This window comes from Dermacentor albipictus, chromosome 9 (assembly GCF_038994185.2).
Source record: "Dermacentor albipictus isolate Rhodes 1998 colony chromosome 9, USDA_Dalb.pri_finalv2, whole genome shotgun sequence".
Taxonomy (NCBI): Eukaryota; Metazoa; Arthropoda; class Arachnida; order Ixodida; family Ixodidae; genus Dermacentor; species Dermacentor albipictus.
In genome coordinates this window covers 102,581,490-102,607,951 of record NC_091829.1, presented here as the reverse complement: position 1 = coordinate 102,607,951, position 26,462 = coordinate 102,581,490, and the positions used below count along the sequence as shown (strand labels likewise).

The window sequence follows — 26,462 nt, the reverse complement described above, 5'->3', positions numbered from 1 at the left end:
ACCGAGGCCTAGGCTACTAGCGTCAGTGTGGATTTCGGTATCGGCGTCTTCGTCGAAATGTGCGAGTACCGGCGGTGATTGCATGCGTCGTTTTAGTTCTTGAAATGCGTCGGCCTGCGCCGTTTGCCATTTGAACTCGACATCAGATTTGGTTAGATGCGTTAGCGGCTCAGCGATGCGTGAAAAGTCCTTGACAAAGCGCCTGTAGTAGGCACACATGCCAAGGAATCTACGCACTGCCTTCTTGTCGATGGGCTGCGGAAACTCTGCGATGGCAGCTGTTTTCTGCGGGTCGGGGCGTACTCCGGATTTGCTGATGACGTGGCCTAGGAACAGAAGCTCGTCGTAAGCGAAGCGGCACTTTTCTCGCTTCAGAGTGAGCCCTGATGATTTGATGGCCTCTAGTACTGTTGCGAGCCCGCTAAGGTGGTCGTCGAAATTTCCGGCGAAGACGACGACGTCATCCAAGTAAACAAGACAGGTCTGCCACTTCGATCCTGCTAAAACCGTGTCCATCACGCCCTGGAAGGTTGCAGGCGCCGAGCACAGTCCAAATGGCATAACCTTGAATTCATAGAGGCCGTCTGGCGTGATGAAGGCGGTCTTTTCGCGATCCCTTTCGTCGACTTCTATTTGCCAGTAGCCAGACTTGAGGTGCATTGATGAGAAGTATTTAGCATTGCAGAGCCGATCCAATGCGTCGTCTATCCGTGGGAGGGGGTATAGGTCTCTCTTCGTGATTTTGTTCAGTCGACGATAATCGACGCAGAAACGTAGGGTTCCGTCCTTTTTCTTCACTAGAACAACTGGAGACGCCCACGGGCGTTTCGACGGCTGGATGATGTCGTCGCGCAGCATTTCGTCGACTTGTCTTATAGCTTCGCGTTCTCGCGTCGAAACTCGGTAAGGGCTCTGGCGTAGTGGTCGAGCGCACTCTTCGGTTATTATGCGATGCTATGCGACTGGTGTTTGTCGAATCCTTGGTGACGTCGAAAAGCAGTCTTTGTATCGTCGAAGCAGACTTCTGAGCTGTTGCTTCTTAATCACGGGGAGACTTGGATTTATGTCGAAGTCTGGCTCGGGAACTACGTTCGTCGGTGTAGATGCAACAGAATCCGAAAGGACAAAGGCATCGCTGGTTTCCTGAATTTCCTCGACGCATGCGATCGTCGTGCCCTTGTTGATGTGCTTGAACTCCTGGCTGAAGTTTGTCAGCAACACTTTCGTGTTTCCTCCGTGCAGTCGAGCGATCCCTCTTGCGACGCAAATTTCACGGTCGAGCAATAAACGTTGGTCGCCTTCGATGACGCCTTCTACATCAGCGGGTGTTTCGGCGCCGACCGAAATAACAATGCTGGAGTGAGGCGGGATGCTCACTTGATCTTCGAGCACACTCAATGCGTGGTGACTACGAGGGCTGTTCGGCGGTATCGCTTGATCTTCCGACATTGTTATTGACTTCGACTTCAGGTCGATGATTGCGCCGTGTTGGTTCAGGAAGTCCATGCCGAGAATGGCGTCTCGTGAACACTGTTGGAGGACAACGAAGGTGGCAGGGTAAGTCCGGTCATGAACGGTAATTCTTGCCGTGCAGATTCCAGTCGGCGTAATGAGGTGTCCTCCAGCGGTCCGAATTTGGGGGCCCTCCCATGCAGTCTTAACCTTCTTCAACTGGGCGGCGATGTGTCCACTCATTACGGAGTAATCGGCTCCTGTGTCCACTAAAGCGGTGACTGCGTGGCCGTCGAGAAGCACATCGAGGTGGGTTGTTCTTTGTCTGGCATTGCAATTAGGTCTTGGCGTCGGATCACGGCTGCGTCGGGTTGAACTGAAGCTGGAACGTCGCTTCGTCAAATCGTCTTTAGTCGGCGTAGTCTTGGCTACCTGACTTTGTCGGGACGGCGGCATGTCGTTATTATGTCGTCGGGATGGTCTCTTTGTCGTCTTCGTCGGCGGCGGAGGATCTTTGTCAGTTCGAAGAACAGCAACCGCACCTCCATCGGTTGCTGCTTTTAGTTTTCCGGATATGGGCTCGCTGACCGGCCCCGGGCTGGGCCAGTGTATGGTCGGCGCTGCGGCGACAGGTAGCGGCCTGGTGATGGTGAACGGGACGGCCGTCGACGGCTCCACTGAGTAGCGGCGAGGTAATCGGCGATGTCACTTGGGCGCTCGCCAAGCTGTGGGCGCTGCGCGTTGACGGCGAAACCTCGCAGTCCCATCTCCCGGTACGGACATCGTCGGTAGACGTGACCCGCTTCTCCGCAGTGGTAGCAGAGCGGGCGGTGGTCAGGAGCACGCCAGGTGTCCGTCTTCCTCGCGTAGGTGCGCTGGGCGACGGGTGGTCGTGCTGGCGGCGGCGGCGGCGGACGACGAAACTGTGGCGTGACAGGGCCCTGGCGCGGTCGTGGAGGGGGTCCTTGACGGCGTGCGACGGTGGCGTAGGTCATCGCTTGCGGCTCACGCTGCGGCGATTCAGGGGCTACTCCAAGTTGTTGTTGGAGTTCCTCACGCACGGCGTCGGCAATCGAAGCCACTTGAGGCTGTGATGATGGGAACAGCTTTTGTAGCTCCTCCCGCACGACAGCTCGGATAGTCTCGCGTAGGTCGTCGGCGGCCAGTGACTGAACTCCGGCGTAGTTTGTCGAGGTCGTGCGGCGGTCGAATAGCCGGTTTCGCATCTCGAGTGTCTTCTCGATGTTCGTCGCCTCACGAAGGAACTCGTCGACGGTCTTCGGTGGGTTTCTTACCATTCCGGCAAAAAGTTCCTCCTTTACACCACGCATCAGCAGGCGGACTTTCTTCTCCTCTGACATTTCCGGATCGGCGTGTCGGAACAGACAGGTCATTTCCTCAGTGAAGGTCGCAATCGTCTCATTCGGCAGCTGCGCTCTGGTCTCCAGTAGAGCTTGGGCTCGCTCTTTTCGCACGACGCTTGTAAATGTTTGCAGGAAGCCACTGCGGAACAGGTCCCACGTCGTCAAGGTGGCTTCTCGATTCTCGAACCACGTCCTGGCGGCGTCCTCCAATGCGAAATAGACATGTTGCAGCTTGTCGTCGCTTGCCCAGCTGTTAAACGTAGCGACCCTCTCATACGTTTCCAGCCAGCTTTCTGGGTCCTCAAATGTGGAACCGCGGAACGTCGGTGGTTCCCTGGGCTGCTGCAGCACGATGGGGAACACTGGGGCTGCCATCGGGGTTGCCTTGGCCATAATCTTGGTCTTCTCAGGAAGCAGTCCGTGCTCCGGGGGCAGCTGTTGCAGACGACGGCTTACTCGATGGTCTGTGACTACGTTGGTGCTCTCTTTACGGTCCGGGCTTGGATCACGGCTTGTCGAGGGCGTCCGGTACATGATCCAAAAGCACCTCCACCAGATGTCACGTGGTAGTGACGTTAAATGACACAGTAGCAGTACTGTGAAAGACAAAACTAGCTTTTATTGGGCGAACCTGTGCCCACAAAACAGGCTACACTTAAAGCACAACGATAGCGGCGAACACAGTCGGCGATCGTCGAAAATCTGATCAGCGGTTCAAGCGCGTGGGCTTTTATACACAATCGTCGAATGTTCCAGACTAATCGTTGGGACCCGCGTGATTTCCATAAAGTTCTACATCATTCGCGTCAGGCGACTAAATCAGATAACACAAGGTTCGGCGACAACAGACTGCAAATAGAAGCATCGATAACTTTCCAGAAACTTTGGATACATGCAAGCGCGTCCAGCGCTGTGCGATAAGATTTGTTAAGTCGCCCGATAAATATAAATACACGTGTCAATATTGTCACGTGGTGGTGACGTTAAGAACACAGCAGCAATACTGTGATAGACAAAACGAACTTTTATTGGGCGAACCTGTGCCCACAAAACAGGCTACACTTATAGCACAACGATAGCGGCGAACACGGTCGGCGATCGTCGAAAATCTGATCAGCGGTTCAAGCGCGTCGGCTTTTATACACAATCGTCGAATGTTCCAGACTAATCGTTGGCACCCGCGTGCCTTCCATAAAGTTCTACATCATTCGCGTCAGGCGAATAAATCAGATAACACAACGTTCGGCAACAACAGACTGCGGATAGAAGCATCGATAACTTTCCAGAAACTTCGGATACATTCAAGCGCGTCCCGCGCTGTGCGATACGATTTCTTAGGCGGTGAAACCTGGTCGCCCGATAAATATAAATACACGTGTCAATACCCCCCTCTTAAAAAGCATCGTCCCGATGCTACAAAGAGAGCGAAACACAAAGGGACACTTATTAAACATAACAAAACAACGAAAAGAAATAAAGTCCAAAGGTCAGTTACGCGAAGTGCCAAAGTTCGTCAACGCTGGTGGTACGGCTTGAGCCGCACAACGTGGACAATTTCAGGTCGTGAGCGGCGCCGCTGTGACAGCGAAATGCCGTCTGGCACGACCTCGTAGTCCAGTGCACCAATACGTCGGATGATCTTGTACGGTCCAAAATAGCGACGCAAAAGCTTCTCGCTCAGTCCTCGTCGGCGTATAGGGGTCCAAACCCAAACACGGTCACCGGGCTGGTACTCAACAAAGCGTCGTCGGAGGTTGTAGTGTCGGCTGTCGGTCCTCTGCTGGTTCTTTATCCGCAGGCGGGCGAGCTGTCGGGCTTCTTCGGCGCGCTGGAGATAGCTAGCGACGTCGAGATTTTCCTCGTCAGTGACGTGGGGCAGCATGGCGTCGAGCGTCGTCGTCGGATTCCTGCCGTAAACCAGCTTAAACGGCGTGATCTGTGTTGTTTCTTGCACCGCCGTGTTGTAAGCGAATGTTACGTACGGCAGGACCGCATCCCACGTCTTGTGTTCGACGTCCACGTACATCGCTAGCATGTCGGCGAGGGTCTTATTCAGCCGCTCCGTAAGACCATTCGTCTGCGGGTGGTAGGCCGTTGTCCTCCTGTGCCTTGTCTGACTGTAGTTCAGAATGGCTTGGGTGAGCTCCGCTGTAAAGGCCGTTCCTCTGTCGGTGATGAGGACTTCTGGGGCACCATGTCGCAGCAGGATGTTTTCGACAAAGAATTTCGCCACTTCGGCTGCGCTACCTTTCGGAGGTGCTTTAGTTTCAGCGAAGCGGGTGAGGTAGTCCGTCGCCACGACGATCCATTTATTTCCGGTTGTTGACATCGGAAAGGGTCCCAACAAGTCCATCCCGATCTGCTGGAATGGTCGGCAAGGAGGCTCGATTGGCTGTAGTAATCCGGCTGGCCTTGTCGGCGGTGTCTTGCGTCGCTGACAGTCTCGGCATGTTCTGACATAACGGGCGACGTCGGCGGTCAGGTGCGGCCAATAATACTTTTCTTGTATCCTTGATAGTGTCCGGGAAAATCCTAGGTGTCCAGCGGTCGGATCGTCATGTAGGGCGTGCAATACTTCTGGACGAAGTCCTGACGGGACAACAAGAAGGTAGTTGGCGCGGACTGGGGAGAAGTTCTTCTTCACGAGTAGATTGTTTTGAAGCGTGAAGGAAGATAATCCGCGCTTAAATGCCCTGGGGACAACGTCGGTGTGCCCTTCCAAATATTCGACGAGGCCTTTTAGCTCCGCGTCCGCCCGTTGCTGTGCAGCGAAGTCTTCCGCACTTATCATTCCGAGGAAGGCGTCGTCATTCTCGTCGTCTTGCGGCGGCGGGTCAATGGGGGCGCGTGATAGGCAATCGGCATCGGAGTGTTTTCGTCCGCACTTGTAGGTGACAGTGATGTCGTATTCTTGTAGTCTGAGGCTCCACCGCGCGAGTCGTCCTGAAGGATCCTTTATATTCGCTAGCCAACACAACGCGTGATGGTCACTGACGACTTTGAATGGCCTGCCATAAAGATAAGGGCGAAATTTAGCTGTAGCCCAAACGATGGCGAGGCATTCCTTTTCGGTCGTAGAATAGTTGCCTTCCGCTTTTGACAGCGACCGGCTAGCGTAAGCTATCACCTGTTCGACTCCGTTTCTCCTCTGGACTAGAACGGCACCGAGGCCTAGGCTACTGGCGTCAGTATGGATTTCTGTATCGGCGTGCTCGTCGAAGTGCGCAAGTACCGGCGGCGACTGCATGCGTCGTTTGAGTTCTTCAAATGCGTCGGCCTGCGGTGTTTCCCACTTGAACTCGACATCACATTTCGTTAGATGTGTTAGCGGCTCCGCGATGCGTGAAAAGTCCTTGACAAAGCGCCTATAGTAGGCACACATGCCAAGGAACCTACGCACTGCCTTCTTGTTGATGGGTTGCGGGAACTGTGCGATTGCAGCTGTCTTTTGCGGGTCTGGACGGACACCAGATTTGCTGATTACGTGGCCTAGGAACAGAAGCTCATCATAAGCGAAGTGGCATTTTTCCGGCTTCAGAGTAAGCCCTGACGACTTGATGGCTTCAAGTACTGTCGCAAGCCGCTTGAGGTGATCGTCGAAATTCCCGGCGAAGACGACGACGTCATCCAAGTAAACGAGACAGGTCTGCCACTTCAGTCCTGCTAATACTGTGTCCATGACGCGCTGGAACGTTGCAGGTGCCGAACACAGTCCGAATGGCATAACCTTGAACTCGTAGAGGCCGTCTGGCGTGATGAAGGCGGTCTTTTCGCGATCCCTTTCGTCGACCTCTATTTGCCAGTAGCCAGACTTGAGGTCCATCGATGAGAAGTATTTAGCATTGCAGAGCCGATCCAATGCGTCGTCTATCCGTGGGAGGGGGTATACGTCTTTCTTCGTGATTTTGTTCAATCGACGATAATTGACGCAGAAACGTAGGGTTCCGTCCTTTTTCTTCACTAAAACAACTGGAGACGCCCACGGGCTTTTCGACGGCTGGATGATGTCGTCGCGCAGCATTTCGTCGACTTGGTGTCTTATAGCTTCGCGTTCTCGCGTCGAAACTCGGTAAGGGCTCTGGCGGAGTGGTCGAGCGCACTCTTCTGTTATTATGCGATGCTTTGCGACTGGGGTTTGTCGAATCCTCGATGACGTCGAAAAGCAGTCTTTGTATCGTCGAAGCAGACTTCTGAGCTGTTGCTTCTTAATCACGGGGAGACTTGGATTTATGTCGAAGTCTGGCTCGGGAACTGCGGTCGTCGGGGTAGATGCAACAGAATCCGAGAGGACAAACGCATCGCTGGTTTCCTGAAATTCCTCGATGTATGCGATCGTCGTGCCCTTGTTGATGTGCTTGAATTCCTGGCTGAAGTTTGTCAGCAACACCTTCGTGTTTCCTCCGTGCAGTCGAGCGATCCCTCTTGCGACGCAAATTTCACGGTCGAGCAGTAGACGTTGGTCGCCTTCGATGACGCCTTCTACGTCAACGGGTGTTTCGGGGCCGACCGAAATGACAATGCTGGAGCGAGGTGGGATGCTCACTTGATCTTCGAGCACCCTCAAGGCGTGGTGACTACGAGGGCTCTCCGGCAGTATCGCTTGATCTTCCGACAGCGTTATTGACTTCGACTTCAGGTCGATGATTGCGCCGTGTTGGTTCAGGAAGTCCATGCCGAGTATGACGTCTCGTGAACACTGTTGGAGGATAACGAAGGTGGCAGGGTAAGTCCGGTCATGAACGGTAATTCTTGCCGTGCAGACTCCAGACGGCGTGATGAGGTGTCCTCCAGCGGTTCGAATTTGAGGGCCTTCCCACGTAGTCTTAACTTTCTTCAACTGGGCGGCGATGTGTCCACTCATGACGGAGTAATCAGCCCCTGTGTCGACTAAGGCAGTGACTGCGTGTCCGTCGAGAAGCACGTCGAGGTCGGTGGTTCTTTGTCTGGCGTTGCAGTTAGGTCGTGGCGTCGGATCACGGCTGCGTCGTGTTGAACTGAAGTTGGAACGTCGCGTCGTCAAGTCGTCGTTCGTCGGTGTAGTCTTGCCTTCCTGACTTCGTCGGGACGGCGGCGTGTCGTTGTCATGTCGTCGAGATCGTTTCGTCGTCGTCTTTTTCGGCGGCGGAGGATCTTCGTCAGTTCGACGAACAGCAACCGCACCTCCATCGGTTGCTGCTTTTAGTTTTCCGGATATGGGCTCGCTGACCGGCCCCGGGCTGGGCCAGTGTATGGTCGGCGCTGCGGCGACAGGTAGCGGCCTGGTGATGGCGAACGGGACGGCCGTCGAGGGCTCCACTGAGTAGCGGCGAGGTAATCGGCGATGTCACGTGGGCGCTCGCCAAGCTGTGGACGCGGCGCGTTGACGGCGAAACCTCGCAGTCCCATCTCCCGGTACGGACATCGTCGGTAGACGTGACCCGCTTCTCCGCAGTGGTAGCAGAGCGGGCGATGGTCAGGAGCACGCCAGATGTCCGTCTTCCTCGCGTAGGTGCGCTGGGCGACGGGTGGTCGTGCTGGCGGCGGCGGCGGCGGACGACGAAACTGTGGCGTGACAGGGCCCTGGCGTGGTCGCGGAGGGGGTCCTTGACGGCGTGCGACGGCGGCGTAGGTCATCGCTTGCGGCTCACGCTGCGGCGATTCAGGGGCTACTCCAAGTTGTTGTTGGAGTTCCTCACGCACGGCGTCGGCAATCGAAGCCACTTGAGGCTGTGATGATGGGAACAGCTTTTGTAGCTCCTCCCGCACGACAGCTCGGATAGTCTCGCGTAGGTCGTCGGCGGCCAGTGACTGAACTCCGGCGATGTTTGTCGAGGTCGCGCGGCGGTCGAATTGCCGGTTTCGCATCTCGAGTGTCTTCTCGATGCTGGTGGCCTCGTGAAGAAACTCGTCGACGGTCTTCGGTGGGCTTCGTACCATTCCGGCAAAAAGTTCCTCCTTCACACCACGCATCAGCAGGCGCACTTTCTTCTCCTCGGGCATTTCAGGGTCGGCGTGGCGGAAGAGACGGCTCATTTCTTCCGTGTAGATCGCGGTCGTCTCATTAGGTAGCTGCACCCGGGATTCCAATAGCGCTTGGGCTCGTTCTCGGCGTACGACGCTTGCGAATGTCTTCAGGAAGCTGCTTCGGAAAAGTTCCCAGGTCGTTAGGGTGGCTTCTCGGTTCTCGAACCACGTCCTGGCCGCGTCTTCCAATGCGAAGAAGACATATCGCAGTTTGTCGTCGCTGTTCCAGTTGTTAAACGTTGCGACTCTCTCGTACGTCTCAAGCCAGCCTTCCGGGTCCTCGAAAGTTGAACCACGGAACGTCGGAGGCTCCCTGGGGTGCTGTAGCACGATGGGCGATGCCGGGGCTGCCATTGGGGTGGACTTGGTGGCAATCTTTCTGGTCGCCTCAGGCAAAAGTCCGTGCTCCGGGGGCAGTTGTTGAAGACGGCGGCTTGCTCGATGGTCCGGGACTGCGTTGGTGTTGTCTTTGCGTTCCGGGCTTGGATCACGGCTTGTCGGGGGCATCCGGTACATGGACCAAAAGCACCTCCACCAGATGTCACGTGGTGGTGACGTTAAGAACACAGCAGCAATACTGTGATAGACAAAACGAACTTTTATTGGGCGAACCTGTGCCCACAAAACAGGCTACACTTATAGCACAACGATAGCGGCGAACACGGTCGGCGATCGTCGAAAATCTGATCAGCGGTTCAAGCGCGTCGGCTTTTATACACAATCGTCGAATGTTCCAGACTAATCGTTGGCACCCGCGTGCCTTCCATAAAGTTCTACATCATTCGCGTCAGGCGAATAAATCAGATAACACAACGTTCGGCAACAACAGACTGCGGATAGAAGCATCGATAACTTTCCAGAAACTTCGGATACATTCAAGCGCGTCCCGCGCTGTGCGATACGATTTCTTAGGCGGTGAAACCTGGTCGCCCGATAAATATAAATACACGTGTCAATATATATGTATATATATGTGTATATATATATATATATATATATATATATATATATATATATATATATATATATATATATATATATATATATATATTGTGAGACGAGGTTTAGGCAGCCAGTCTAGGCAGCCAGCCAGCCAGGCCCCAAAACGGTGATGATGAGTATGTACAGGTGAGAATATGAAGCGTATGAATAATGCTCACACTAATTTCCCCGCACGCGCAAGCGGCCAGCCAGGCCGCGACTTAGCCTGGAGGGGAACGCCGAACGAATCGTTTTAGGCGCGAAACGTGAACGATCTCCGAATCACGACAACGATGGTCGGAAGAAACGTCTACGGGAGCAACGCGATAGTTCACGGGGGATGTTTGTTCGTTAATAATATAGGGTCCAAGAAAGCGGGATTCAAACTTCTCGCACAAACCGGGTGTACGAATGGGCGTCCAAAGGAGCACTTCCTCTCCAGGACGAAAGGAGACGTCGCGACGAGAGATGTCGTAACGTTGCTTGCGATCTAGCTGACTGACTTCTGTGTTGAAACGAGCACGTTGACGGCATTCCTCAAGTCTCGAGACGAACTGTTCGGGTGTACTGTCTGAGGTGTTAGTTGGAGCATTGAAGAAAGTGGCGTCGATGGTGAATGTCGGTGAACGGCCGAAAACTAGGTAGAAAGGTGAGTATCCCGTAGTTCGTTGGATAGCGGTGTTGTGAGCAAAAGTCACGAAAGGTAAAAGTTTGTCCCAATTGTCGTGGTTTGGCCCGATATAGATCGATATCATATCTATTAGTGTGCGATGAAATCGCTCGGTTAAGCCATGTGTTTGTGGGTGATATGCGGATGTCGTCTTATGAACTGTGCCACAAGCTCCGAGTACTTCTGCGAGCATTGTTGACATGAAAGTCTTGCCGCGGTCGCTTAACAGTACACGAGGGGCACCATGGCGCAGCACAATGGCATCTAGAAAGAAGGTGGCGACGTCGGAGGCTGAACTAGAGCGTAGAGGAGCGGTCTCTGCGTAACGTGTGAGCTGGTCAACAGCTGTCACGACCCATCGATGACCCGCTGGCGTTATGGGCAGAGGGCCGACTAGGTCTATCCCAACGATGGCAAACGGTTTCTCGGGACATGTGATGGGCTGTAAAAGCCCAGCAGGAGGCGAAGTCGGTCGTTTCCGCCGTTGACACTGAACGCAAGAAGCGACGTACTTGGCCACAAAGGTAGACATGCCTGGCCAAAAGAAACGGCTCCTAACGCGGTGGTATGTTTTGTGGAATCCCAAATGGCCAGCAGATGGGTCGTCGTGCAAGGCTTCAAGGACTTGTGTGCGCATCGAGCATGGAAGAATAGGTACCCAGCTGTGTCCATCGGAGTTGTATATGTAGCGGTACAGCACATCGTTGTCAAGCTTAAATAGTCGCAGTTGTCGACGTAATCTGGCATTTGGTGCAGATGTAGTTCCGCACAGGCGTTGGATGATGCTGTCTCAGTAGGGGTCAGAACGTTGACACGAGGCGAGTTGAGTGAGGCGATTGGTAGATAACGTGTCAGTAACCGATAGAGGCAATAACGGTAATAACGGGAGTGACGACTTAGTCGCATCATCAAGTGGCGAGCAATGGAGAGATGTACTCGAAGCTAATAATGGCAGCGGGCAGCGAGAGAGAGCGTCGGCATCTTGATGCTTTTTCCCAGACTTATAGACAACGTCAAAGTCGTACTCTTGTAAGCGTACCACCCAGCGACCAAGTCGTCCGGACAAATTTTTGATTGACGACAACCAGCATAAGGCTTGGTGGTCGGTTATGACCGTGAAATGGCGTCCGTAAAGATATGGTCGAAATTTTTGGATCGCCCAAACTACTGCGAGACATTCCTGTTCTGTGATCGAGTAATTCGTTTCGGCAGGTGTTAGTGCGCGACTGGCATAGGCAACAACTCTCTCTCGTGAGGTGGTATCACGCTGTAAAAGTACAGCACCGATCCCATGGCCACTAGCGTCGGTGTGCAAGCAAGTTGGTGCGTTCTCATCAAAGTGACAGAGGACAGGGTCGCTGGTTAATGTCTGCTTGAGGGCTTGGAAAGAAAGTTCGCATTCATCTGTCCAAGGGAAAGCAGTGCCCGACGTGAGCAACTTGTGTAGCGGCGACGCCATGGCTGCAAAATGACTGATGAAGCGGCGGAAGCAGGATGCCAGGCCTAAGAAACTTCTTAATTGCTTTTGATTTTCAGGGCGAGGGAAGCGAAGCACGGCAGCAACCTTTTCGGGATCTGGTCGAACGCCATCTTTGCTGATAAGATGGCCCAATAATGTGATGTTCTTTCTGGCAAAGTGGCATTTCTTTGTGTTGAGTTGTAGTCCAGCGTTGGAAATGCAAGTGAAAACTTTGTCCAAGCGCTCAAGGTGCTGACTAAAAGTTGTAGAAAAAATAACTATGTCATCTAAATAGCACAGACAGGTCTTCCACTTAAGGCCACGTAAAACTGTGTCGATCATGCGTTCAAATGTTGCAGGGGCATTACATAACATCGTAAAGTCCGTCTTACATCGTACTTTACATCGTAAAGTCCGTCTGGCGTTGCAAAGGCTGTCTTGTCCTTGTCCGCTTCGTGCATGGGGATTTGCCAGTATCCGGATCGGAGGTCTAGATTAGAGAAATATTCTGCACCCTGGAGGGAGTCAATGGCATCGTCAATTCTTGGCATCGGATATACGTCTTTGCGCGTGATCTTATTAAAGGCTCGATAATCGACGCAGAATCGTACGGAGCCGTCTTTCTTGCGAACCAGCACGACAGGAGACGACCAAGAACTGGAGGATGGCCGAATGATGTCTCTTTTGAGCATGTCATCAACGTTATCCGCAATGATTTTCCGTTCTGCGGAAGACACGCGATACGGGCGGCGGCGTACAACCGAACTGCCTTCGGTTTCGATGCGATGTACTGCGACGGAAGTGCGCCCCAGAAGCTTGGAGTGGACGTCAAATAAGCCTCTGTGTTTGTGCAGGAGTGCCAGAAGGTCTTCTTTCTGCGCAGTGGTCAAATCGGGATTCATCGCGGCCGTTAAAGCAGCGGCAGCAGTGATATAATCAGTTGTGGTAGACAGAGGTGGTGCTTCGGTGTGAAGCGGTACCAGCGAAAGAGGTTCGGTGTCAGTAAAGCATGTCACAGTAGAGCCCTGGGAGAGCACAACTGGCGAAGAAGTAGGGTTATGAACAGCGACTGAGGCTCTACCGTCCTGAAACCGTACGAGGCTAGGAGTAAGGCTAAGCCCACCAGAAATGCAGTAACCACTCGGTGCAAGAAACACATCACCATTAATAATAGTGTCGGAAGTCAGCGTCAGAATATGCCCATTGCCCGCAGGAACGAAACAGTCGGTAGACGTGACAAAACGCAGGCTGTGATCATTGACAGAGGACGAAGATGCAGTGTCTGTCATATGAATAGTTCGGTGACGGCAAGAGATTAAAGCTGAGGCGGAGGACAGGAAGTCCCATCCCAAAATCATCGCGTAAGTGCACGAAGACAGCACGACGAACTGAATGTGGTGGAGGATGCCATCAATGAAAACTCGCGCGGTGCAAACACTGGAGGGCTGAACAATAACTGCATTAGCGCAACGAAGGGGAGGGCCATTATACGGCGTCTTCACTTTTCGCAATCGAGAACACAAGTCAGCACTAATAACGGAAAGCGATGCACCTGTGTCAACCAAGGCTTCGATTCGGACACCTTCAACAAACACCAAAAGTACATTTGACGGGCGCTCCGGAGGCGTTTCACGTTGTCCAAAAGATGCAGCTTTCCCTCCTGAAGCTGCACCATTTAGTTTTCGGGGCGGTGATCGGAGGACGAAGTAGCCGGTCGTAGAGGGGAAGAAGAGCGCCGCATGGGTGATGGAGAGCGACGACGCGGGAAACGCGATGAACTGGCAGTGTTGAAGTCCTGTGGAGATGGGGAACGTGGTGGATAATAAACGTAGTCAGAACGCCGACGTCGTGGTACAGGGCCAGAAAACTGATCTCTTTCAAAGCCGTCATAGCCACGTCTTTCATCTTGCTGACGGCGTCGGCAAAACCTGGAAATGTGGCCACGGATGCCGCAGTAGTAACAAACCGGTGGAGGTGGGCTCCATGCGTTATAAGACGGAACAGGCGATGGTCTTGCAGTGATAGGATTCAGGGACATGTGCGGTGCAGGTGCCTGTTGTGGTGGCTGCTGGGGGGGGGGGGCGCTATAGAGGCAACCTGAGCGTACGTTGGCGTATGCATAGGGTGCGGGCTCGTCATTTGTGGGCAGGTCACGGCAGCTAGCTCTTCCCTCACAATATGGCGTAGGCCGCCACCAGGAGGCGTCAGATGGACCTCAGGAGGGTGTGACGAAGCTTGGGCATGCAGTTCCTCACGGATGATGGAGCGAATCAAAGCACGTAGCTCGCTGTCGTTGGACGCCTTGAAATAAGATGTGTCAGGGTTTAAGCGGAGCATATCAAGGTCATCGAGACGCTGACACGTACTGATGATGTCGGCGACGGTAGTGGGATTCAGCACTACAAGAGCATTGATTGCCGCAGTCCCAATACCCTTGAGCAGGTGGCGTACACGGTCACTGTCTGCCATCGAGGCGTTCACGCGGCGGCAGAGGGCGAGGATGTCCTCTATGTACGAAGTGTAGGACTCGCCTGAGTGCTGTACACGCTCAGCAAGCTTCTTCTTAGCGATATCGGAGCGGACAGACGAGTTCGCGAAAATCTGGCGTAGCTGGTGTTTAAAGATGCTCCAGTTGACCAAATCGAGCTCGTGATTGTCAAACCATTTTTTCGCAACTCCGGTTAGGTAGAAGGCGACGTGAGCAAGTTTTGCTGATTCGTTCCAGTGGTTAAAGTCACTCACACGCTCGTATAGCTCCAACCAGTCTTCAACGTCGTCACCTGGAAGCCCAGCAAATACCGGTGGATCCTTCTGAGGGGTGGTGACTGTCCAAGAAGGGGTTCCCGCAGGAGTCGGCAAGGTGGATGTCGAGGTACTGGTCTGCTGGTCTTGCGACATGGTCGAGTGCAGTTGGTAGAGGCGGCGACCCGAGCGGAGCTCCAGGGATGTAGCGTAGGTGAAGCTGGAGAGAGACCGGTGGCGAGAGGGCGAAGGGACCGGACAGCACACTCCACCACTTGTGAGACGAGGTTTAGGCAGCCAGTCTCTTCTTTATTCTCCCGAGACCGAGCCCCACCACCAGGCCCCAAAACGGTGATGATGAGTATGTACAGGTGAGAATATGAAGCGTATGAATAATGATCACACTAAATATATATATATATATATATATATATATAGAGAGAGAGAGAGAGAGAGAGAGAGAGAGAGATGAAGGTTCATAAAGCGCCCCTTCGTATGTTTGCAGCACAACGCTAACGCAATCTATAGAGATTTCTTAACAAATATAAGGCACTTTTATTATACACTGCACAGAAAAAGACTACTGGGAAGGACACGTGTTGTACGTCCCCGCAATCAAGTTCAGGTAATCCAAGCTATTGCGCCACAATTTAAAGAAAGAGCGTTCTGCGCTGGCATGCAAGCGGAACAAAGGGGCAGCTTTACTGAAATATTTCGTACGCTTTTGTTGGCAAAGGAAAGCCGCCCAACAAAAAGCGTGCCTTCAACGATTGAAACTTTTAGTGTGTTCTACAATGAAGTCTTGGAATTTCGACCTTGAATATAAAAAATGAAACACTGATTGGACTAGGCATTGTATATTAATTTTAATAACGACAATGTAGATTTCTTTGACTTCTTACTAGCAATATGCCGTCTTTTTCATCCACAGTTTTGCTGCATGTTATCTGCAGTGTAAGCTAGTTTGCAGCCTTAAGCGTGCTTAAGGGTGTGAATCCTTTTATACCTCGCACCCTTAAACCGTTATGGGTATGAGGGCTTGAGTCGTAGACCAATTTACACTATCGTGCAGTGATGATGTAAATGGCCTATGGTAAATGGTGTAAATGGTTACACAAATGGTGTAAATTAGATTAGAGTGTTGGTCACACAACTCTGCAGCAGCTGGAGGGGTTTCACTGTTGCAATAACAAATCCGAGCATTAATCGCGTGTGCCATTAGACAAATTCAAACGCGAACATGTTGAAACTGGTTTCAAATTTGCGCTTGCATTTGTAACGGCAGCTTGCTGCAGGCTTCAATCCTGCTCATTTGCAACTGCAGCATACTTAGAAGCCTTAAATAGAGCGCATAACATTGCAATGCCATGCCATGACGCGCAGCCGGCGTTCTGACCAATTATTTTTTATTCCTGTTCGTGTCTCAATTTGCTTTGACGGCACGTAGCAGCTTCCGCAACGCACTTCCTTGCTTTCCTTCTGCGCTTAAGCACATGTGGATTCACTTGAAAGAATTAACCCACAACTTTCTTCATCAGAATGTGTAGGGGCTCCAGAGGATATGTCGTTAAATGTCACCAGCGACCTGCAGATACTGTTGCTGCTTACCTCCAACGAAGAAGGTAGTAAAAATCCGACCCACTGCAGAGCCTGCGGTCTGTGTGGTATCCGCCGTCACGTAGCCATACGCGATTGCTAGAGGCCCAGCGGACAAGAAAATGAGCACGAAGAAGCCTATAGAAAGAAAACAATATGCAACATATTTGCACGGGCATACGAAACAAAACTCGTAATCATCACACATCATCACCATCAGTCTTTTGCGGCTTACCAACCTCATTTCGCAGCGCCAGTGACCTTTTTGGCACTGTAGAAGTGAAATAATCTGAACCAACTCAATTTATTTTTCTCCTTAACCTCAATTTCAACAAAATTTTCCAGGCGTCAAAATCAAGGTAGCAATTAATAATGAGACACGTTGGGCTTTCTACAGTTAAATGTTACAGCTAGACATGCGTTGGTATCGGGGCTCCATGGGGGGGAGCCCCAAGGACCGACTTGCTCTGTGCAATAATAATAATAATAATAATAATAATAATAATAATAATAATAATAATAATAATAATAATAATAATAATAATGTTTATTGCCAAACAATATACAAAACAACACAAGCAGGCTGGTCTAAGCCTTAGTTGGCTTGTAGGACCGTGCCAATGAATATGATAGACAAGGCAAAAGATGTACAAAAATTGATGAGAGATGAAAAAAAAGAAAAAAATGAAAGGCAAAAAATTAGAAAGAACAAGATAACATTTGGTTATCTACATATAACGAAAATTGAAGAGAGGTAAATGTTGCGATACAAAAAAAGAGAAACAACAATGTACAAGAGGGTAATTTTACTCTAGCTGCTTTAAGATGTGTTTGAGCGTTATTTTTGATGTCGCGTTAAATATCTCTTCTGGTAATTTGTTAAACATGTCAGGCACATAAGCACAGCGTCTGGCCGCGCCATACCTTGTGGCTAAACGCGGAACTACATAACGAACATGTTTTCTAAGCTCCCTTTTCTAAGCTCCCTTGCGGCGGCACGTTTTTGTTTGAAATTGGAATTCCAGAAATGTTTAACGACAACTGTTTCTATAAGTAATCAATGGAAGTTTGGTAGGCCAAATTCACGGAAGATGTTTGTAGATGTTACTATTGGGGAATTGTACGCAACGTTATTAAGAATGTTTTTTATAATCCTGTCAACCCTGCATCTCCAACGATCCGAGCAAAAGCCAAAGACTGTAATGCCATACCTTAACACACTGTAACCTAGTGCCTGTGCTATGATCTTTTTTACAGACAAGTATGCAATACTTTTGATAATAAATAACAGCCAGGCTACTGACCTCTGTTTGGAACAAATAAGTGATAAGTGATGTTGCCACGATAAATTACTATCGAAATAGATTCCGAGATATTTCACACAATCCACGTATGGAATAGGTGCGCATTTACAATGAACACAGTCTGACTCATGCAAGTAGAGAGGCAAGGTAATAACAGTAGTCTTAAGCGGGGAGCGAAAACAAACAAGTTTTGTTTTTTGGGCATTTACAACAATTCCATTATTAGAGAACCAAAGCATTGCCTTGTGCACGTCATTTTGCAACATTTCAGTGGATGTTTTATAAGAAAGGTGTTTCGCTAATAATACAGTGTCGTCAGCATACTGGAATGCTGAACATTTCGAAATTGCCAAAGGGAAGTCGTTAACAAAGATATTAAACAACAATGGCGACAAAATGGACCCCTGAGGAACTCCAGCTTTTACCGACAGCTTAGACCTAAATATGCCCTTATCATCGGTAGAGACCATCTGAAATCTGTTGCTCAAATAATTTTCGAGAACTTTGTAAAAAGGCCCACGAAATCCCCAAAAATGCAGTTTACTTAACAAGATTTGATGATTCAGGGTGTCAAAGGCTTTCGCTACATCTAAAAATAGCGCACATGTGAAAAGATTCTGATCAAATGCCGAAAACAGTTCATCTGAAAATTCCTCAAGCAGTGCCACAGTACCACGCCCTAAAACAAAGCCAAACTGTCGATTGGTCAGGATAGAAAATTTGTTAAGAAAAGAAGACATAGTGTGGAAAACAAATTTTTCTAAGACCTGAGCAATAATCGGCAACATTGAAATTGGCCGATAGTTTTCAATACTATCTTTCTTCCCTGACTTTTGTAGTGGTACAATAACTGCAGTTTTTAGGCATTCTGGAATTTCGTCGCCTTCCAAAAAACCATTCAGTATATGAAGGATAATATCTGACAGCGCATTGAAATTCCTCCTGATGGTGTGTAAAGAAATTCCATCATATCCAGTGGGCTTGTTAGGACGGAAACTGAAAATAATTGCCTCCAGATCACCCTTCAAAATTTTCGGAAGAAAAGCCGACGCAGATACGGAATGCCCTAACGGTGAAGTGCTTGTACATGGAGAGAAGGCCCTTTGGGACGCTTTAACAAAGTGCCTGTTGAAAGCATCAACCACTTCTGTGGGAGGTTGTTGAAAAACACCGAAAATAGAACGGCTATTGGAACTCACTCCTCTGAGATGATTTACCGAAGACCAAGTTTTGCTTACAATATTTGAAGATTATTGGAATTTATAAAGAAAGTAACGGCGTTTGGCGCCACGCAGAAGAGCAATAACTCTATTTATTGCCGACTTGTATTCTAATCGCAGTCTTTGGTTTCTGGGATTTCTTTTGCAGCGTTTCCACAAGTTGTCTCGATACGAAATGGAAGCAAGAATTTCCGTGTTCATCCAGCAGTGACCCTTCCTTATCGGCTTAGCTATCAGCCGTGTGCAACGCAATTCAAAATTTTTCATTTGCATGCAGAACCTTTCATATACTTTGGCCGAAGAATCTTCATTGGCTAAGGATGACCAGTCAAACGAAACGACAAGGTTATCAAGCTTGGATTGAATAACAGTAGGGACAAGGCATTTACGCTGCCCAGATCCAGTTTCCACCGATAACGTTCTAGACGCGTCTGGTAGAACTAGACGAGATGCTACGAAATAGTGGTCCGCCATGCGTTGTAGAATAGTACATGACCTAAATGAACAGCAGGGAGCTCTGACCGCTATGTGATCTAAACAAGATTGCACTAGGCTATTATTAACTAATTCCGCTCTAGTAGGAGCTGCAATTGTACATTCCAGACCATAAGCGGACAACGTCGATAAATAATCACAAACAGTCACTTTTTCGGGGCATAAACTATTGATATTCAAGTCTCCGATCAAGCAAAATTGGTCCACTGAGCTCCACTGCCGCAGAGCTTCTTTAAGCTCAACAAGAAAACGTGACAGGCTGCATGAGGGTGGTCGATATATCGATAAGATATGGACAGAAAATGACCTTTTAAAAACTTTGACCATCATAGATTCGGCATGTACAAAAGATGCATCAATAGAAGAAACTTCACAGTTGTCGTTTACATAGAGAGCAATGCCCCCCCCCCCAACACGCCCGCTTCGTGTGACAAAATGTGCGGAAAAGCCCTGTAATGTAAACCTATCAAGACAAGCCTGGGAAACATTGATTTCTGTAATCACAAATGCGTCTACAAAGTTAGCTGCCGATTCAGCCTGACATCTAAATTCGTCCCAGTATTTACGCAGACTTCGAATATTAACGCTCATAATGGCAAAATCCTTCATCAGAGCTGCACAGAAATTCTGTTTTAAATGAACTGAAGTCTCGTAGTTCACTGAAAGAAAAAGGCATGTTGGCTAAGCAATGTTTTCCAGGTCTGCTTGTTTACCAATTCAAACAAGAGACGCTGTTTCATTTTTTTCGCGAAGATCTTGCCTCCTTTCGTCCAACAAAACTGATAACCCTCCTCTTTTGCCTTCGTTCTCGCTTTCCAGAAGAGATCACGGTTAACTTTGGTCAAGTTATCATTGAAGTAGATCTTTGGAAAAGATGCACTTTCACGAGCCCCAATAATAATATAATTAATAATAATAATAATATTAATAATAATAATAATAATAATAATAATAATAATACTAATAATAATAATTCCGTATATTGCCCTCAAACATGCAAAGCAACATAAATAGGCCGGTCTAAGCCTCAGTTGGCTTGCAGGACCATGCCTATCGATATGCTGCACATGACGAAAAAGCAAATACATTAATTGATGAGACATGTAGAATAGAGAAATAAAAGCAACAGCAAAAAATGGAAAAGAGCAGGATAACAATTAATTGGTTATTCTGCTTAAAACAAAGGAAGTTAAAGAAGTATTGTAAAAAATGTTCTGGAGGTTAATTTCACCATAGCTGCTTTAATGTTATAATAATAATAATAATAATAATAATAATAATAATAATAATAATTTAATTTCCAATCAAAAAGGATGGAGGAGGCTGCAGGTAAAGGCTGCACGAACAAACGGCAGCTTGACAGAGGCCCACAGCCCCCTCCCCACCCCCTCTACGAGGCGGCAGTAATAAAAGGTGCAGGAAGGAAATCAACGTCGAAAACCTAGATAGGCACAGATATGCATTCAAGGACTGAACACAAATATCAACCAATGAGAAAGTTTAGATACCTTGCACATTCTGTTGCCGTATTTCAGCTCTAGTTATTTTTTAGAATGTCAACAGTACTTGTAACTATTCAGGAGAGTGAGCAGGGTGAATGACTGCGCGCAACCACAGGCGCGACATGGACGTCCCGAAAAAAGTCCGTAAAGAGCGCACAGAACGTACCGGCCGAGCGCAACGGGTAGGAGTGGAAAGCGTAGTGGATGGCGCACCACAGCAAGCTGAACAGGGCGTGGTGGAGGAAGTCGAAGACAAAGTGGGCGAAGATGAACTCGGCCCCCGAGATTCCCGTCATGAGCTGCACGTCTCGGGCTCCGCTCAGCCGCTCGGCCACCGGAAACGAGGAGTACGCGGCGAAGGCCAACGAGTAGGTGAGGGCGAAGAATATTATCCACTCTAGCCAAGCGAGGAAGCGTGAGACAACAACGGCCACAAACCTATACCGATCGTCCGATGGCAGGTAAGCGATGGTGACGTCGATCAGCGCCGTCGGCTCCGCCGTCAGAGCTCGCAGCCGACCCGTGTCCACCAGGTTGACCACGACGAGAAGTGTGACGGCGCTCGTAGGGTTGGCCATCATTCGTATGCTGCGCGGACTGCGTGTTCAGATGTGTGGTCAGGCACGTAACCAAAGAAGGGCGGGGGCCCCGCGCCCCCCGAAATTAAGAGACATACCCCCTCCCCCTTCCCGCCCACGCGACCACTTCTCACACACATGCATAAAGCAACGCCAAATCAATGTTGAGAGATGACAGCTATTCACAGGTCAACATTTTACTGCTTTCTTCAGTCCTTTTCGATGGCTGTAGTTATCGGCGTCTCCTGAAATGTGAAGCCCAGTTTCCGCATTAATTCGGTGCCCGCGCGATTATTTCGAGAGGCACTGAGTTGTCAGCGTTTATTCAAAGGTCACGCGCATCGTTGTTCTTTCTTTAGTTCAACCTTCTTCGTTAGGCTGATCCACCGACCGAGAAAGAGATTTGGTTTGTGGTCAGCTTCTCTGTATGCACGTGGAACGAATTGCGGGAAGAAATAACGCCCCCTCCCCCCCCCCCCCGAAAGGAAATCCTGGGTACGTCCCTGCATGTGGTATAGAAAAGGTTGCCTCTGCATTGTACACTTTCGCTTCCGCAATTGTTTTCGGTGCATGCGCGCATGCGCTTAGCAAAAGCATAGCTCTCGAGGTGCGTTTCTGCTGATTGCACGAACTAAGGGTTGTTAGAGATGTCCAGCGCCATTCTATCAACTTCCAGCAAACCCTTACAAAAATGACTTTAGACTGTCTATAGAAAGTCTATAGACTTCTTATAGACGACCTTTCCTTTCTATAGATTTGGACTTTTGTTGATACAAAGTCTGTAGACTGTCTATAGACGAAAGTCGATAAAGTTTCTATTTCTTTTTGTCGATACGCAGTCTATAGACGGTCTATAGAAAAAAGTCGATAAGGTGTTTGCTCTTTTTTGCCTACTTCCCCTCTATGGACTACCTATAGACGAAAGTCGATACAGCTTCTATCTATTTTTGTCCATACTTTGTCTATAGACTTTCTATAGACGAAAGTCGATAAGGTTTCTATTTCTTTTGTCTACTCGCAGTCTATAGACAGTTTATAGAAAAAGTCGATAAGGAGTTGGTTTCTTTATTGTATCCTTCCCCTCTATGGACTGCCTATAGACGAAAATGGATTACGGTCTCTATCTATTTTTGTCCATACTTTTTCTATAAAATAAATTAAATTATGGGGTTTTACGTGCCAAAACCACTTTCTGATTATGAGGCACGCCGTAGTGGAGGATTCCGGAAATTTCGACCACCTGGGGTTCTTTAACGTGCACCTAAATCTAAGTACACCGGTGTTTTCGCATTTCGCCCCCATCGAAATGCGGCCGCCGTGGCCGGGATTCGATCCCGCGACCTCGTGCTCAGCAGCCTAACACCATAGCCACTGAGCAACCACGGCGGGTATACTTTGTCGATAGACTTTCTATAGACGAAAGTCGATAAGGTTTCTATTTGTTTTCGTCTACTCGTAGATTATGGACGGTCTATAGAAAAAAGTCGATAAGGTGTTTGTTTCTTTTCTGTCTACTTCCCCTCTATGGACTACCTATAGACGAAAGTGGGTACATGTCTCTGTCTATTTTTGTCCATATACTCTGTCTATAGACTTTCTATAGACGAAAGTCTATAAGGTTTTTCTTTCTTTTTGTCTACGCGCAGTCTATAGACGGTCTATAGAAAAAAAATCCGTAAAGTGCTTGTTTCTTTTTGTCTGCTTCCCCTCTATATGGACTACCTATAGACGAAAGCCGATACAGTCTCTATTTATTTTTGTCCATACTCTGTCATACAGATATTCAATACACCAGGAGAGAAAAAGAAATAGAAACCTTAGCCGACTATTATTATTAACTGTCTAATATAGAGAGTCTATAAAGAAAGTCGATAATATGTAATGCCGAGTTCCCATACTCCCCGCCCTCTGCGAAGGCGATGATATGGCACTGGTTCATGCGCGACCGGCACCGCGTGCAACCCCGGCGCGGCGGGCAAACCGTGCAGACTGCTAGTCGTCATTCGGTGCAGCTGCACCGAACGAGGATCGCGGCGGAACAGGCAACGTCCGAGTCACAAAGGTCTTCCAGGCACCCGAAGGCCCTAAACCTGGCTGCTTCCCGGACGTACACTTCGCGAGACCAGCTGGTGAAGGTCAGATGGTGATGATGTGGCAAAGGTGGTGAATAAGTCGCGAAAGCCGGCAGACCAGGTGGTGAATTCACCACCTGGTCTGCCTTTGAGTTGTCGTGGTATTGCATGTCTATAGATTAACAATAGACAAACGTCGTTAATCTGGGCCCAACCCGTGTACGCTGTAACCAAGCGCAGGTACCGGTGGATAATACGTAGCTGCGTTTGATATAAGCCACTGAAGTTGTATACTGCTGAGATTGCTGTAGAGCCTATTTGTAGACATTAGTATACACATAGTGTATACCTCCGCATTTGTTGACCACATGATATGATCTACGTGGTCGGTCTCGGCAATCCCAAGACAGTCTTCACAGTTGTCGCATCACTTTTGCGGCAGTAGAATAAAGAAAGCAAAACGCCGATCCAATTGTTATAATAGTTGTTATGAACGCCAGCTTCAGCTACAAGTGGATTCCAAACAGGCATCGAGCTAACAGCAAGGACACTGGTAATGTTTGTAGCTGACAACGCGGACTTTGTGAATGTGCGATGAACCGATGTCGCGCATGTGGTGTTCGCGTTGTGTGTCGTCCGATTCTCGGATACTTTTCACATTTTCTTCATACCTCGGCTGCGTCACTGACATCGGGCGGTTTTTTGTTGATTGATATCCTGCACTATAAGCCCATCAAAGTTTCTCATTCACTTAAAATAGGTGCCAAATTATCAGAGCACACCCAGTATTTCGCCGGCGGTATGCCTGGGCAGCCACGCATATGAGTACCTCAATGCTATACTGATTGCTTTGACCTATCACCGGAACAGAAAATTAGCACTAACATACGTGCGGGCATCACATTTGGTGGTACGCTGGAAGATATGCTACAAGTACGCTGTATTACTACTCGACGCTGGCAATGCGTCTGAAACGTTTGAAGGGCCCTGTAATGGCTTTTACAAACAGCGCATTCAAGTTAGCGTTCCAGTCTCATACGATAGCCCACAGCGTTTGTCATACAACCTGCCAGCGCATTTCCTTCGTCCACGAAAAAAGATGAATAATGGTGATAAAGATGAATAAGCCACCCGTTCCGGCGCGCATGGCGCGCAGAGAGAGCGAGAAAAAAAATGAAGGAGGAAAAGGCGCTCACACTCCTCCGAGCGCGCGCGCCCTCGCGCGCGGAGCTCCTGCGCATGCTCGGAGATCTTGCGCATGCGCGGCGGTGCGCCATATCAACGAGTGCGCCGGGAACGTAAACGCTTGTACCGGTGTGCGGTGTCCGCCTGAACGTTGGTGTCTGTGTATGCGTGTCATCTTTGTGGCATCACACGTCAACTACACTGAACGGTAAGCTTTAGCAAAGATGTTTTGCGTCAATAGCTCATGATTATGTGAGCGCATTTCGTAGCGCGAAGCGGCTGCATGTAGCACAGGCGACTCGGGTATAGTGTCGGTTTGTCGTTGACATGGTTTCATAACGCGCTCTTGTTCTCGCTTCTACTATACGGAATGTTTTACGGCGAGCGATCGCTCGGGCTTGTTGATTTTCGCATAATAGTTTAGGTGCGTAAAGAAGGAAGCTACACCATGTTTTAACTTGATATTGAGCTACCACTAAGCGGATTGTGTATGTTGGGCAGCCAGTGTGGTAGATCTCATTTCGTGGCGCTTGATCCGGCCGCGATGAATGCTGCGCCGCATGTGCAGTGAAATTCTCGTGACACGCTTTACGTATACATCTCGAAATTGTGTTAGCATCAAGAATGTTCTGACAGACACGTATAGTTAAATAACTGCTAACGTACTCGGATGAAAGGCCGTGTTTGCGGGGCATGCATCAGCAGTGTATGCACTGCCGTTTTCGCATTGTTTAAAAGTAGCAGTATTTTTAAGGTTTCTGGCAACCAATCTAAATAATTTTGGGAAGTTACCGCAAGCAAAACATGAGACTTGAAGAAATGTCAAGCGAAAATCTCTAGATTAACCCAATCTATTTATATGCAACCACAAACGCTTTTGGAGCATGAAAGCTGCGATAAGCTGAGTCACTCGCAGCTTCGCAACTTAGCCGAAAAAATTGGAGCACAATAAATTAGTCGCTCCGGGAAGCACCTTTACACGTTTCAGACTGAAGGCATTGCGTTTGACGGTAGTTGGAAGATTTGTTTTTTGTCTCTTTTTTAAACAGTTTAGCAGCAGAAGTTATCTTTCGAGCTATATGAAAAGCGTTAAGCGCCTTTCGATGCTTCGGCTTTATGCAGTTTACGCGCTCTTAATCTCTAGGCAGCTGCTGGCGCAGATTCGCATTGTGCCAGTCGTGCACGGTATGAAGCCCATGTCGTGCGCAATAAGTGTTCCGGTTTTCATTACTGTTGCATGTAGTGCCGTCGTCTTGGACAGACTGCATACTATATGCGCTGTACAAAAGAAAAAAGAGCCAGATTATCAATTTGGTGGTCTTTTCTTAGTAGATAACGCACAGATTATTCAAATAATTCAGTGGACATTGCATTTGTTCTACCCTTATTAACACACCTAAGAGATCGTAACATGTTTTAGTTGATAAGTAACCTGATCAGTACGCCCCCATTCATGTGCATTCTACTGAAAGTGTGGCAAATGTATTCATCTCGAAGTATGAGAAAAGAGACAATGCAAACTGTTCTAAGCGGAAATAAATTGCAAATGTTAACGTGATTGTTCAAAACTGCAGTCAGTATGCTGAGCATGTTCGATCGGCACGGGCACATTGCATTAACACCTGAAAAATGTGCACAGTCCAGCAGGGTATCTTTGTTTCAACATTTATTATTATAGGAATCGTTTTGGATTCTCACATTTCTTTTATTTTTATAAGTACACTGTGTGTCACATGAACCTGTCTTGAAACGAAACGTACCGTTGCTAACACCGGCGACCATTATGGTTGTCTAACTGCTTATCATACTGTAATATAACGAAACATCATAATTGTACTG

General features: G+C 49.1%; 1 protein-coding gene across 6 annotated transcripts in view; it reads right to left on the bottom strand.

Annotated features, from left to right (window-relative positions):
• The window catches only part of LOC139049594 (phospholipid-transporting ATPase ABCA3-like), a 259,493-nt gene that overhangs the window by 78,917 nt on the left and 154,114 nt on the right, over window positions 1–26,462 (bottom strand). For 5 of the 6 annotated variants that reach the window (XM_070525163.1, XM_070525159.1, XM_070525164.1 and 2 more), the window contains 2 exons: window positions 20,955–21,385; window positions 16,280–16,405 (listed from right to left, as the gene is read on the bottom strand). In XM_070525163.1, the coding sequence (XP_070381264.1) occupies window positions 16,280–16,405; window positions 20,955–21,385 (557 nt within the window). The remainder of the gene's footprint in view (window positions 1–16,279; window positions 16,406–20,954; window positions 21,386–26,462) is intronic. The other variant, XM_070525161.1, reaches the window with a different exon arrangement.